Raw genomic sequence first — 13,522 nt, 5'->3', positions numbered from 1 at the left:
CCCTTCCGCCTGGAGTAGACCCCGAGACGCGCCCTGTTCCTCGACGCGCCTGGCACATGACCCGACCCAGCGCGGCGCGGCGTGGTCCAGCCCATGCGCGTCATCTGCCGTCCCCGCCGAGCTCGGCCTCGCCCGGCTCGCTCGACGCCAGCTCTCGTCTCATCGCTGGCCCAGAACTGCCGACGCCTTACAGTTGAAGCGCTTCGTCGGGAGAACACGGCTCTTTATCAAATACCCACCGATGCCAACGCCTTCGGATTGCGGGGCCCCGCACGTTCATCTCGTCGAACACCGATCGAAGATGTGGGGTCAGCCCCGCCATGACACATTCGTTGCTATCGACTCGTACACGGCCAATCATCGCACAAGAACTCCTTCGACCCCGCACATAATCACCTGCAGCCGCCAGGCCCAACGTCAACATAAATGACAGAGAATGCACGGGCAACGGTGCGGAACTCGGAGACAAACAAATTAAGTCTAATAAGCACCCAGCGCGTCACGTCTTGAATATCCGCAGCAACCGCCCCTCCGTCACGATTCGCGTCCTGCACAAGGGGCACTCGCGCGAGGACGACATCACGAGTTCCGAACAGCCACGACACATCGCAAGGTGTCTGACGTGAAATGAGCATCGCTCGCACGGAGAGACTGAGAATGGAAACAGGGACGCACCCGCAGTCTACGATCGCGATGTTCGCCTCCTCGTCCTGACAGATAATACAAAGCCCGCTCCGTTCTAAACTAGAGCTTATGGAGGGTCCGACTGGACTGGACGTCTTCGCATCCCCACCGCGCGGGGAGTCACCTGGCTTCTCCAGTGGAACACCGGCTTCCCCATCATCTTGAACAGGTATATCGCGCTCTTCCGCACCAGAATCACCAGCCCTTGCCCTCTCCGATTCCTCTCGTTCCCTCGCCTCTCTTTCCAATCGCAGCTGTTCCTCCCGCATTCGATGCTCCTCCATCATCGCATGCTGCCTCTCGATGATTTCCTGCTCCTCTCTTGCCCTCAATGCAGCCTCGCGCTCGCGTTCACGTCGCTCGTCCGTCACAAGCGCACGCACCTTTGCGACTAGATCGCTCTTCTCGAGCAACAGGCGGGCGTTGACATGGTTTTGGAACAGTACGCTCTTCAGCGTCCCGATCGACATCTGCGCGATCGCGTCCTCAGTCATGTTCATCAATTGCTCGAGTGTGGGGACTGGTGCGCGGGGCTGAGGCGGCACAGCGGGTGCTGCGGACGCCGGGCGTGAGGGCGGGGTACCCCAGCGGCCCGGCATATTGCTTGCCGATTGTGCACCGGGATGCGCCGTATTCGGGCGGTAGTGTGGTGGCGTCGCGCTATTGTGTTGGGGGTACTGTGGTCTCGGAGAATGAGGCGGGGGAGGCTGTCGCGTTGAATACGGAGCCGTGCGTGGCTGATTGTAAGCTTGTTGCGCTTGCGCTCGGGCTGTCGGTCTCGGCGGTGGCGGTGGCACGTTATGTCTCTGCGACGGGTCGAGATCGGGTCGCGCGAATGTCGAGGAAGGATTCTGCGGTGGAGGACGAGATGGAGGCGTCGCTTCGAACGGCCGGTCTTGGCCCAGTGTTCGGCTGAACAATCCCCGTGAACGGCTTCCCTGCCTGACAGGGACCGAATACTTCCTGTAAAAGTCCTGGGGCGATACGGGTAAAAGGCAGTACTTTCTCACCGTCAGTGAGAGTATCGTACCTCGTTAGCGGGCGGTAAGCACCCATTATCTCTCTATGGTGCGAACCACATCAGTCCGAGTGGCGAGCCCAAACCACACGCCCAACTCACTCTGGACGCTATGATCCTGGATATCAGTTCGTCCTTCTCTAAGATTCCCTCGACCTTGATGTTATACGCATCCACGTATTTCTTGAGCCGAGCGAGAGACAGGCCCTTGAGGTACGATTTACCGCCAGCCGTAACTGCGCGCTTTGGCTGGTCAAGGTCAACACGACAGCGGTAACACGACGCAGAAACGCACTATTCAGATTCTCGATGCAGAATGAGCACACAGGCATGGGCTGATAGCCTGATTCTGAGCCTGATCGCGGCATGAGAGCCTGATAATCTGAGCACGATGAGCAATACGAGTAACCTGCGATGTCTCTCATGTCAGATACTGCCCTTCTGACACCCCATCCTCCTGGGATTCCCATTATGTCGTAGACACCCACCGCAATGGTTGCACCGTCGTGCGCGCGTAAATAGGATATTGAACTCTTTGTTACATTTCCTGCAGCAGATGTCCGCCCTGGAGCTAGTAGAAGGCGGTGGGGGACCGCTCAGCAATGGCATACCAAATAGCTCTGGCATTGTAAGAGCTTGGGTTCTAGGTGACCGGTGAGACTGTAGATGGTGGTGGGAGACAGGTATGTGCTCAGCTAACAGCCGGGATGCACTCAGTCTTCGTCAGCCACAGAAGCTACTAGAACGGTACCCGCTCACGTGCGCTTGCATCATCGGATTTACGCGTTCGCCTCGGTTCGCCTATGTTCCCTGCTCCCATTCCAAGTTCCCATTTTCTCTACCGTTGAAGATGATGGCGAGCGAATGTAGTAAGAAGCACTGATTGCTACACTCGAACAGAGTAACGACGTTAGGCTCCATGATTCCCTTTTCAAACCGAATACCGAGTGCCCCAGGACCCGAGCGCATGTCCATATGACCGCATCCACAGCTATCCACAGCTATCTACACTCCACAGCCGGCTCATATCTCTATTCAACCTATTCTTCGATGTGCCTGATCAACCTGCGAGGATAGCGGTTTATACATGGTAAGTACTTACTGTGTTGACAAGCCATACCTCCTGCAGTGTGCGCTTACAGCTTCTTGAAGCTTATTCGGTGACCCTATGAGTCATTACCCTTGCTTAAAATCGTCAAAAAGCCAGCGGAAATGACGCTGAAGCTCAGGTCATAATTTTAAGGACCCTGAATCGCACTTACAGCGGTTCTCTAGTATCAGCGGCGCTCTTTATTATCGAAGGCGGGTCAAGTCCTACTCTTGCTCACTATCGTTGGACTCTGCTGGCATGAACCCAAATCCGCTCGGCGCTCATGCAGGGTCCAAGTGCCACCATCTTTTGTTCTTGAGATGGCTGGGAATAATACAGCAATGCGTTATTCCAGAATAGACTTTCCGCCCACGTTTCCTTGCATCATGCATCTAGGCTCCGAACATTGCTGCTGAGCGCTCTTCGTTCATTCCAAATCAACTTCTTTTCTATTTCTCGCACTCGTATTTTTGGAGAAATTTTCAGCATGTCTTAGCTTGGCGGCGGAACACACAGTGGGAGACTGATAATGCTGGAGGCTTCTAGTCGACGTCTGTCTGAAGGTCTAGCTGATTCTCTTCCGCTGTCAGTATTTTGCTCGCTCCCATCGCAAACGTCTTTCCCCGGAAGCCTGTGCTGCGCCAAAAATGTAATCGGTCTCCCTGATTGCACGTGGCCCGCCTCTGCCTGCTGCTCGCTCTACTGCTCAGCTCTGTATGTCGAGGATCTTTCTCCGTGCTCTGCTCATCGAGCATGTCACACTCTAGGTTGTGGTACTACTAGAACACGGAATGACCAGGTGCATTCCGTTTCAGCGTATCTGATGCGCAAAGTGCGATGCCCGGTTTCCGCACGTCAATCGGGTGCATGTTTCTGGAGTAAAATAATGACGTCCACGTTCCTGAGCGGACCCGTGCTGGCTGTACTTAAGAAGCATGTTCATGCCCCAACCTGCTCCGACGCGGTTGCCTACTGTGACCACTTCACATCGTTCTCTCACCTCAGGCATCCTCTAAATCTTTTCTCTACTCAACGCAATCGCAGCGCGCGGCGTGAAGACCCGCTCGAGGCTTGGTACTGACGTCAGGCGATCGGAGTGGATCTTTGAGCAGCGGAAAATCCCAAAAAGGCAAGCGCTATGCTGTTGGATAATAACGCTCCATTTTTCCTTGCGCCTTTTATCTTGCCTCGTTGGGCTGTGCTCACGTCCGCTCGTTGTTCCCAACAGCCTACACCAACTACTTTCTTCTATCCTTTTAACGAACAACACAACCATTCCTGATCTCGTTTTGTAATCATGTGAGCTGTCGCGTCTTCGCTTCGCTTGCACGCCGATCGTGGCGGGGCTCACCAGAGTTGGCACGGTGCAGGTCCAATCTCAGTGCTTCTCAAGCGCAGAGCACGTCGACGAGCACGTTCCTCACGTCTCTCGTCTTCAATTCCGCCGTGTTTGGAGCAGAGATAGTCGCGTTCACCATCCTGCGGCGACAGTTCAGATCTATCTATGAACCACGCAGTCTTTCGGTACTTGAGAGGTGAGTATTTCCCTCTACTCCTGCACATCGTTTGGTTGTCACAGCGCATCAGCGCATATCACGTTTCCTCCCACTCCACGAGCGTGGGTTTGCCATCTTTTTCTAGACCCGCTTGATCTTGTGATTGTCGTCAGCTCCACTAGGAACGCACCTTCGCACGTTCTGTTATCGTCAATGATAGAAACATCTACTCTTCTTCACTTGATTTTCTTTTGATACCTTGACATATATGCAATGTTCAAACCCATTGCAACCGTCAACCAGCTTCGTGCATTCGTGGCTTTCTTTAGGATATCTTGTTTCTATCAACTTTCGCAATCATCTCTGCCGTCTTTCACTTGCTGACGCTCAACTTTCAGTAAACGCCAGAAGCCACTGTCCCCTTCCTTACTTGCGTGGCCCTTAGCAATATGGCGGGCCGATTATCGTGACATCAAGCAGGTCAACGGCATGGACTCGTACTTTTTCGTCCGCTTCCTCCGCATGATGGTCCGTGTACTGCTCCCGATATGGCTCATTTCGTGGGTGATACTCCTTCCCATTACCGCGATCAAAACAGAAGTCGAAAGCCATTCCGGTCTCGATAAGTACACTTACGGCAACGTCGCGCCAGACAAGACGACACGTTACGCTGCGCACTTGATCCTCGCCTGGGTTTTCACTTGTGAGTCCCCGTTCAATCGTCTCGTGCGCCTCTGCACCATCTGTGTCTGGGTGGACATGCTTGACATCTTGTCGTTTGGGTCATATGATCGTCTTCTTTTGACTTGGTTTAAGCTAATCGTTTGAACAATTATTCATCTGACGTCGTCTTATCCTAGTCTGGATCTGGTGGAACATCAAGCATGAAATGCAGCACTATGTCAAGGACCGTCAACGCTTCTTGATCAGTGCCAGCCATTCCTCATCTCCGCAAGCGAACACTATCCTCGTTACTGGGATCCCGACAAAGTACTTGTCGGAACTTGCTCTCACACGTCTCTTCTCCTGTCTTCCGGGTGGCGTGCGCAAAGTCTGGCTCAATCGTGATCTCAAAGATATGCCCGACCTGCATACACGTCGCCTTGCGGCCTGCGACAAGTTGGAGGCTGCCGAAACATCCCTTCTTGGCACAGCTATGAAGCAATACAAGAAGAACAAAGAAGCGGCAGCGAAGAAGGGTGGAGATAGCAACTCATCCACCGGTCTCACACAGCCTACGAGCGATCCGGAGGCCGTGAAAAGCCTGGCCGAGGAGCTTGTCCCAGCAAATGAACGCCCGACCCACCGTCTGCCTCCCTTCTCGTGGCTCCCATTCTCCCTTCCGCTGATCGGCAAGAAGGTGGACTCGATCGAGTGGGCACGCGAGGAAATCAAGACCACGAGTGAGGCGCTCGCGGAACGTCGGCGGGTACTGAACGACGACATCGCTCGCATGACTGCACAGGAGGCAGAGGCAATCGATCGCCGCCACAAGATCCGTGCGGGTAGGTTCAACGTGTCCGTACCCCCTGTTTCGCTACCGATCCCTGGCGCAAAGCCCGCGGTCGACTTCAAGGACCAGACGTACCCTCCCGTGAATGGCGCATTCATTCTGTTCAACCGGCAGATCGCGGCGCACCTCGCGGCTGCTGGACTCACGCATCACGGCCCGTACCGTATGGCCAGCGCTGGGAAGTATGTGGAAGTTGGACCTGAGGACGTTATATGGGAGAATCTAGGCATGAACCCGTATGAGCGCCGTATACGGATGGCTATTGGCTGGGCCATCACGCTAGGATTAATCATCCTTTGGGCTTTCCCTGGTACGCATATTCAATCGGTTTCTTCATTAGGACAAGCGTTCATGAGCTGATATCGTATAACAGTGGCCTTTGTCGGCGCCGTGTCGAACATCCATTCCCTTTGCATCAAGTACCACTGGCTCGCTTGGGTCTGTGACCTTCCGGACGTGGTTGTCGGTATCATCTCTGGTATCCTCCCTCCCGTGTTGCTCGCTATTTTGTTCATGCTTCTGCCGATTGTATTGAGACTATTGGCACGCCTCGAGGGTATCCCGAAACGTACTGGCCTCGAGCTCAGCTTGATGGACCGATTCTTCATCTTTGAAGTCATTGTAAGCGCCACCTTCCCATGGCTCGTACCTGGTACTCTTATACTCATTTTTCGATGTCGTAGAACGGGTTCTTGATAGTGACGCTCTCATCCGGTATCATTGCAGCCCTCCCTCAGCTTGCGGATAACATATCATCTGCACCGACTCTTCTCGCTCAGAATCTACCCAAGGCTTCGACTTTTTTCCTGACGTATGCTCATCTTCTTATCATAAATCAGAACACATATCTCATGCTTCCATAGATACATTATGCTGCAAGGTCTCTCCGGAACCGCCGGTGGTTTCCTGCAAGCAGTCACTCTTATCTTGTACTACGTCAAGTTGATCCTGCTTGGTAGCACCCCTCGATCGGTGTACAACCTCAAGTACGGCGCTCGCTCTGTTAACTGGGGAACACTTTTCCCGCAGACTACCCTACTCGTCGTCATCACGCTTGGGTACTCCATCATTTCACCCATCATAAACGGTCTAGCCTGCGCCACGTTCTTCCTGTTCTATATCATGTACAAGTACCTGTTCCTCTGGGTCCAGGACATGCCTGCCTCAGGCGATACCGGTGGGCTCTTCTTCCCCAAGGCGATTCAGCATATCTTCGTGGGTTTGTACATTCAGCAGATCTGCCTTTGTGCGCTGTTTTTCCTTTCACAAAATGAGAAGGGCAAACCAGCAGCAATTGCGGAAGGGGCGTTGATGGTTGTCTTGCTCGTGTTTACGGTGGGGTTCCATCAAATAGGCACAGTCGGCATATTCGTTCTGATTTTATATTCTCTTCCTGCAGGCGTTCTTCCATAACATCATCAACAACTCATACGGCCCCTTGATCCAATATCTTCCCCTTACCTTAGCTGACAAGTCATTCGAATTGACCGACGATGTCGTCCCCGGGAATGCGTCTGCCATGGCTCTCCCTGTGGAAGAAACTGAGAAAAAGGGCCGCGATAGCACAGTGGAGTCCGCTCCCATGCAGGAAGACAACGTCCATGCTCAGCACTTCGATGCTAACGGCCAGGCTTCTGAACCATCCGCAAACGCTGTTGACTCTACCACGAACGAGAAACCCGCGCACAAGGCTTCTGGCTCATTCTCAGAACTGTCCCACGCCGACTCAAGTGCACACTTGCCGTCTGTGGAGCGGACGGAGGAGCAGGGCCCTACGGACTTCAGCCATCCCGCGAGTGTGGAATCACAGCGCGTTATTTGGCTGCCGCGCGATCCGCTAGGTCTCGTGGAGGAGGCAGAGCGCGCGTGCAAGGCGGAGGGCATCGATGTTTCGACCGAGGGTGCGATCATGAACGAAAAGGGCAAGGTGAATATCACTAGTGCGCCGCCTGAGGAGGCCATGATTGATTTGGAGATACGGGCGTCAGAGGAACGTGGTTGGTCCCGCAAGAACGCTTAGGAGGGTGCACGATCGACCCTTGGACTGCCGTAGTCCACCCGTCTATATTTATCTTGACTATTGCATACCCTTCCATTTCTACCCTTCCATCTTTGTTTCAGATGTTGGTATACCACGATGTAGATACGCAGCATCTGCTTATTCACAGAATCGTGAGATTCATGTATCTTTAGTTATCCAATGTAAGGTCATGTATCGTCACGCTATCTCCAAACATACAACACTTTTGGATATGGACATTCGTTGACTCGTTTGATCCCTGGCAGTAGAAATAAGTACTAGAACTCAGCACTCGATCCCGAGCAAAAGGTACGGTCACGTGCAGACTTATTCTGAGATTTTTCGACGCCTTACCAGATAGGCGCAAGGACCATGTTATGTTCGCCATCTACGCGCTTGCGTGCCCCCAGTAGAGCGCAGCGTGCAACATTTACACCCCGTTATCTGATACGGTGCGCAGGTCCGACGGTTTTGACCCCGTGAGATGACTGGTCCTATGGAAGATCGAAGCCAGGCGGATTCGATGCCAAGTGGATTCTCGATAAAGTGAACGCCTTGATTTTAGGCAATGACTGTGGGAGACTAAGGTTGGACTGCACGACTCAATCGCACCTTACGCATCTGTACGTGAATCCTGCCAGTGGCGTCGCCGATGGCCGAGTGACCTCATGCCAGTGAATTATTGTTGCGCCATCGCCTAGAGGTCCATAAAGACAATAGGCAACGCAGCTAGACTTCTTTTCAATCGCACCATCCCCATCGCTGTAGGATGAGCTCCATAAAGAGAATTTGCGTCATTGGTGCAGGCGCAAATGGCCTTGCGACGCTGAAGATTCTGGCAGACACTCCTCAGGTGCAGTCAGGTTTGTGGAAATTGGCTGCGTTCGAGGAGAGAGAAAACGTCGGAGGAATATGGTGCGCTGATCGACGGGGAGAGATCAAGTATATAAGTTCATAACCCATGCTCTAGGTTGCCGGCACCTGCTGTGGATGATCCTCCCTATACACCGCTCTACGATTCGCTTTATACGAATGTAGCCGTTCCGTTCCTTGGTTTCCCGAGTTTCCCGTTCCCACCAGAAACACCTCTATACCCTACGGCTGCCAGGGTGCGTCAATATCTCGAAGAATACGCTGCATACTTCGATATCACGCGCTATATCCGCTTCAAGACTCGGGTCGAAGAGACTCGCTGGGATGCCGAAGGCCAAGTCTGGAAAATCAGGTTGCCGGCGGGAGAATGGCATGAGTTCGAGTTCGTCGTCGTGGCCTCGGGACATCACAGAAAACCCCGGTACCCGGATGTCCCTGGCGTGAAGAAATGGGTCGACGAGGGAAGGGCGTTTCATTCTTCGTGGTACAGGCGTCCGAGTGAGCTAGCGCACCACAAGAAGGTGGTCGTGGTTGGTGCCGGGCTTAGTGCACTTGATATCGTGGCAGAGATGCGCAACGTCTCGAAGCTTCTTTTGCAGTCAGTCTCTGGCGGAAGCTATTGGATAGGTCAAGCACTGCCCCCGGACGATGACGGCTATAGGACTAAACCAAAGATTTCAGAGTACAAGGACAGCGGCATTCTGGTGTTCGAGGATGGCACGACGGAGTCGGACGTCGACTTCGTCATCTTTGCAACTGGGTTCGAACACTCGTTCCCATTCTTTGCTCACCTGACCAACGACGTGTGGACGCCTTCAACGCCGTTACCTGACCACCTGCAAATTTCGAGCTACGCCCCGTTTCCTCTGGCGAAATTCCTGTTTCCTTTGCAGAAAGACTTCCCAGCCCACTCCATCGCCTTCACAGGGCTCATGAATCGCATCGCGCCATTGCCAATTTTCGAAGACCAAGCACGCGCTATCGCGCATGCGTTTGCGAATCCAGGCGCGCTGGACATCGCAGCAGAGTCGGCAGCTATCATAAAGCGCGCGCAAAGCCTGGTGCAAGAGGTTGGGTCCAACCCGCTCGACGTCGCGAAGGCGTGGGTGTTTTTCAAACCTCACGAGCCATTCGAATATCGCGCGGAATTGAACGCGTTCGCAGGCATCGAATGGCAGCCGATGGACGGAGAATTTGAGTGCTGGGATCGAAAGCACGAGTTGCGCACTGAATGGAAAGCGATAGTGGATGATGGAGAGTCAGAGAAGTGGTTGAAAGGGGTTGGGGTCGGCGGATTAGACGAGTGGGTGGACCTGTGCAGAAAGGTCCTCAAAAGATACGATTCTAGACACGGGTAAGTTAGAGACTCGTAGAACTGGCACTCTGTGGCACGTTTAAAACATAGCTACAAGGGACCACGGTGGTCACACTAAGTGAGCCGAACAAGCCGAACGTTTGTTGTTGTTGATTTACTTATGCTGGTTACAAATCCGTTGTAGTCATCTCAGTTATGCCTCGCTTCCACTCATAGCGAATCACAGCGGAATTCGAGCACAGTCTGGCCGACGACAGCAATGTCGACCGACCCATATCATGCTGTTCAGTCCGAGATTCAGAGCTCGCTGCAAACGGCAGAACAGCTGCGTGCATCCTTCGTACGCATACACAGCACGGCGCGTGAGGGTAGCGAAGAGCTAGAATGGGCGAGAAACGAGGTGCGGCTTCCTTATTGATGTGTCTCATTGGAGCAACAAGCTGGGCAGGGACCGAGCACTAATAAAAAATGTCATGTAGCTGAAAGCAACACTTGCCGCATTGGAGGCAGACTTGGAGGATCTAGAAGAGAGTGTGAAGTACGCGTTCTTATGTTCCTTACACAATTGGCATCCCTTTGCGGGTCTCAATCTCACCTTCGTTTATTTGGAATATTGCTCTCAGGATAGTTGAAACAACCGGCGCACGTATGTTCGGTCTTGATGCCGCAGAGGTGATGGAGAGACGTCGTTATGTTGGGCGTGTGCGGAATGAGATCGAGGTGCGTGGTACGTACCGTGCCCATTGTCAATCATGCCCACCTAATCTGCCAATGTACAGAACATGCGAGCAGAAGTTGACGGCGGGAGAGAGGCGGTGAGTGCTGAGACATCTTGTGTACATTTTCATTCTCAGAGTCGTCACAGACCCTTACAAATCCCTTGTCACCACCACCGGCACCTCGGTTGCCCATTCCAATTCCATCGCCAGCTCCTCCGGATGGAGACCCACAGGCACAATGGGCGCGTGAAGAGCAACAGGTACATTTTTTGTATCCATTTATGTCGCATTCTCGAGCCCTGTCAAGACTCACGAGTAATATCTAACCCATAGATGATAATCCGCGAGCAAGATCAGACAATTAGCTCGATAGCAGGAACGCTCAGCACGCTTGCGCAGCAGGCAGGGCTTATGGGGCAGGAAATTGGGGAACACAATGAGTGCGCATCATTGTTTGGAAACTCTTCATGCACATGCTAACAAAGTGCCAGGATGCTGGATGACTTGGGCCGTGGCGTGGACCGCTCTGAGTCCAAGCTCGCCGACGCCATGAAAAAAATGAAGAAGTTTATGCGCGATACAGAAGGTTGGTCTGACGTTTGCCGAACTTGAATGTGCTTGAACTGATCTCTTTGTCCAGAAACGAAGTCGGGCTGGTGTATCGTGATTCTAATTGTTATATTGCTGGCTTTGCTTATGGCGGTGATTCTAGTATGATTTAGATGGTTGTGCGCTGGCTATTACTACCCTACTGTTTCAGCTCATGAATGCGTGTGCTATAATACCAGACGGACTCTTAAATTTCAGGCTTTTGGGGACTACATGGGTATTTTTATGAATAGCTGTGACTTTCCGTTAGGAGACCATGTCGTCAGTTCCGCCCAATGCAGAGGAGACCTTGTCGACGATTGGTGGAAGTTAAGTTGAACAGTATGTTCGGATTTTAGATGCAACATATTCCGTCTCTCTCTATGCACTTGTGAAGTTAAAACATTATGGCTAGGCTTATCTAGTCGGCATCACAGCTTTGCCTGCTGCTTCTCTCTATCATCGCGCCTCTTCAAAAGCCTCCGGCACAGGTCCACCCACTCCTGCACGCCGCGTTCCCCGACGCCCTTCACCCACTCACCCGCTTGTCCGCTCTTCACAACTTCTTTCCATTCCGCCCGTAACGCGTCCTTGCGGTCCCAAAACTCAACCTCCCAGTCAGGTGCACGCCATTCTGTCCCGGGCTTCGCGAACGCGTGCAGCTCCGCACGGTACTCGAATGGCTCGCGCGGTCCGAACCGAGACCATGCCTTCGCTAGTTGGAGCGGGTCGTCGGTGCCTTCTTCCTTCGCCAGCGCGCGTGCGCGCTCAACGATGGCCACAGCCTCCGCGGCAACGTCCAAGGCACTTGGCTCTGTGAGCACGCGGGCGATCGCACGCGCCTGGTCCTCGGAGATCGGGAAGGGCGCGACACGCTGGGGGAGCGCGGGGAATGCGATGGTATGCGCAGGAAAGTCAGATTGCAGCGGGAACAGGTGTTTCGCGAGGGGGAAGATGTGATAAGTTGAGTTGTACAGATGCGAAGGAAGCGGCGGCGGAAAGTTTGGCACTCCGAGCGTTGATTGCGGGAGGAATGGGAAGGATACTTCATAGCCCGTCCCGAGGATGGCAAATTCAACATTCGACTCGATCGTGCCGTCTGCAAAAACAACGTCGCCATTGTCTTTGTACTCCTTAACCTTCGGCACCTTCCTGTAACTGTCTGTATTTGGCGGAGGTGCGAAATCACTGGGAAACGCGTCACTGGGAACAGAGTGCAGGACAAGCTGAGAGACCGTGCGCATTTCTGTGCTGATGTCTAGTCCGCTGGGACCACCGCCGGCCACCAGAACTTTCTTGTACTGTGCATGATCACTCGCGCGTCTGAACCATGCTGAGTGTATAGCGCGTCCAGAGGCGATCCATTTCTGCAGTCCTTGAGTGTTGGGGTATCGAGGCTTCCTATAATGGCCGTTGGCGACAACAATGAAATCGAAGTCCGAGAGCTCTCCAGTAGAAAGCGTGACCTTCCACACTTGCTCTGAAGCATTCCATCGCGCTTCCTCTACCCGAGTGTTCGGTCGGACATGGCGGAGGAGGTCGAAATGGGCGGCGTAATCTTGTAGGTATTTCAGCACTATTGCCGCAGAGGGGAAGAGGGGAGTGCTGGGCGGGAACGGGAAGCTTGGGTATCCCATGATTAGGTGGGGTAAATTCGTTGTCAGGACATCGTATAAGGGCGTCAGCGGCGGGTTTTGCTCTGGAGGTGCAGGCAACCTATGTGAACGATGAAATTGTTATTGAGAAGAATATCATAAAGCGAAAGATTGCATACCACACTCCACCAATAGCTTGCCTCTCTTCGAATGCAGTGAGCTTCCACAATCCTGACTGCGCTTGCTCGGTCTCTTTAAGGACCTTCAACGTCGCGAGACCGCCTGCCCCAGCACCAATGATGCAGATACGCTTTTCAGCTGTTGGCGTCTCGGCATGCGGGCCGACGAGAGGGTCTGTCCTACTGAGTCGCCTTTCTTACATCACGGGAGATAAATTTGAACTCACTAGGTGGATGCTCTGCCATGGATAATACAAAAATATAAGATTGTCAGCCGTCGAGCACCGGCTTCAGCTATGGCACCCTCAAATGACAGCGATCAGAAAGAAGAGTTCCACGAGGCATACTATCTCATCGACGGCTTTTGAAGGTATTCAGACTGCCTGACAAGCTGAAAAACACCGAGAAATTGTGTGCTCTTGCGCAATGGGA

At 53.2% G+C, this 13,522-nt stretch overlaps 5 protein-coding genes across 5 annotated transcripts; 3 read left to right on the top strand and 2 right to left on the bottom strand.

The window, feature by feature from the left end:
• Positions 1-297: 297 nt before the first annotated feature.
• Positions 298-2,371, bottom strand: HETIRDRAFT_435892 (uncharacterized protein). Its single transcript, XM_009551694.1, has 6 exons — positions 2,191-2,371; positions 1,998-2,111; positions 1,805-1,938; positions 1,715-1,747; positions 676-1,658; positions 298-617 (listed from the first exon to the last, which is right to left on the bottom strand). Exons 1-6 carry the CDS (start codon positions 2,327-2,329, stop codon positions 500-502), a joined length of 1,521 nt encoding a protein of 506 aa, XP_009549989.1. The 5' UTR covers positions 2,330-2,371; the 3' UTR covers positions 298-499.
• Positions 2,372-4,136: 1,765 nt separating this feature from the next.
• HETIRDRAFT_324961 (uncharacterized protein) lies at positions 4,137-7,821 on the top strand (the record flags this gene model as incomplete). Its single annotated transcript, XM_009551693.1, has 9 exons — positions 4,137-4,327; positions 4,687-4,991; positions 5,149-5,717; positions 5,865-6,111; positions 6,175-6,422; positions 6,485-6,612; positions 6,665-7,136; positions 7,201-7,368; positions 7,564-7,821. Coding segments are annotated over 9 exons (2,586 nt in total), but the record flags the coding sequence as incomplete, so codon positions are not given.
• A 769-nt stretch (positions 7,822-8,590) lies between these two features.
• Positions 8,591-10,052, top strand: HETIRDRAFT_420786 (uncharacterized protein; the record flags this gene model as incomplete). Its single annotated transcript, XM_009551692.1, has 2 exons — positions 8,591-8,736; positions 8,792-10,052. 2 exons carry the CDS (start codon positions 8,591-8,593, stop codon positions 10,050-10,052), a joined length of 1,407 nt encoding a protein of 468 aa, XP_009549987.1.
• A 187-nt stretch (positions 10,053-10,239) lies between these two features.
• HETIRDRAFT_388040 (uncharacterized protein) lies at positions 10,240-11,635 on the top strand. Its single transcript, XM_009551691.1, has 8 exons — positions 10,240-10,409; positions 10,489-10,547; positions 10,633-10,729; positions 10,789-10,824; positions 10,875-10,988; positions 11,062-11,168; positions 11,220-11,314; positions 11,369-11,635. The coding sequence occupies exons 1-8, from the start codon at positions 10,269-10,271 to the stop codon at positions 11,443-11,445; spliced, it is 726 nt and encodes a 241-aa protein (XP_009549986.1). The 5' UTR covers positions 10,240-10,268; the 3' UTR covers positions 11,446-11,635.
• A 42-nt stretch (positions 11,636-11,677) lies between these two features.
• Positions 11,678-13,402, bottom strand: HETIRDRAFT_460318 (uncharacterized protein). The gene is made up of 3 exons (XM_009551690.1): positions 13,318-13,402; positions 13,091-13,265; positions 11,678-13,032 (listed from the first exon to the last, which is right to left on the bottom strand). Exons 1-3 carry the CDS (start codon positions 13,334-13,336, stop codon positions 11,748-11,750), a joined length of 1,479 nt encoding a protein of 492 aa, XP_009549985.1. The 5' UTR covers positions 13,337-13,402; the 3' UTR covers positions 11,678-11,747.
• Between the last annotated feature and the right edge of the window lie 120 nt (positions 13,403-13,522).

The sequence above is a fragment of the Heterobasidion irregulare genome, assembly GCF_000320585.1.
Source record: "Heterobasidion irregulare TC 32-1 unplaced genomic scaffold scaffold_09, whole genome shotgun sequence".
Classification (NCBI taxonomy): Eukaryota; Fungi; Basidiomycota; class Agaricomycetes; order Russulales; family Bondarzewiaceae; genus Heterobasidion; species Heterobasidion irregulare.
The sequence above is the reverse complement of the archived record's forward strand: the minus strand, read 5'-3'. Positions and strand labels throughout refer to the sequence as shown.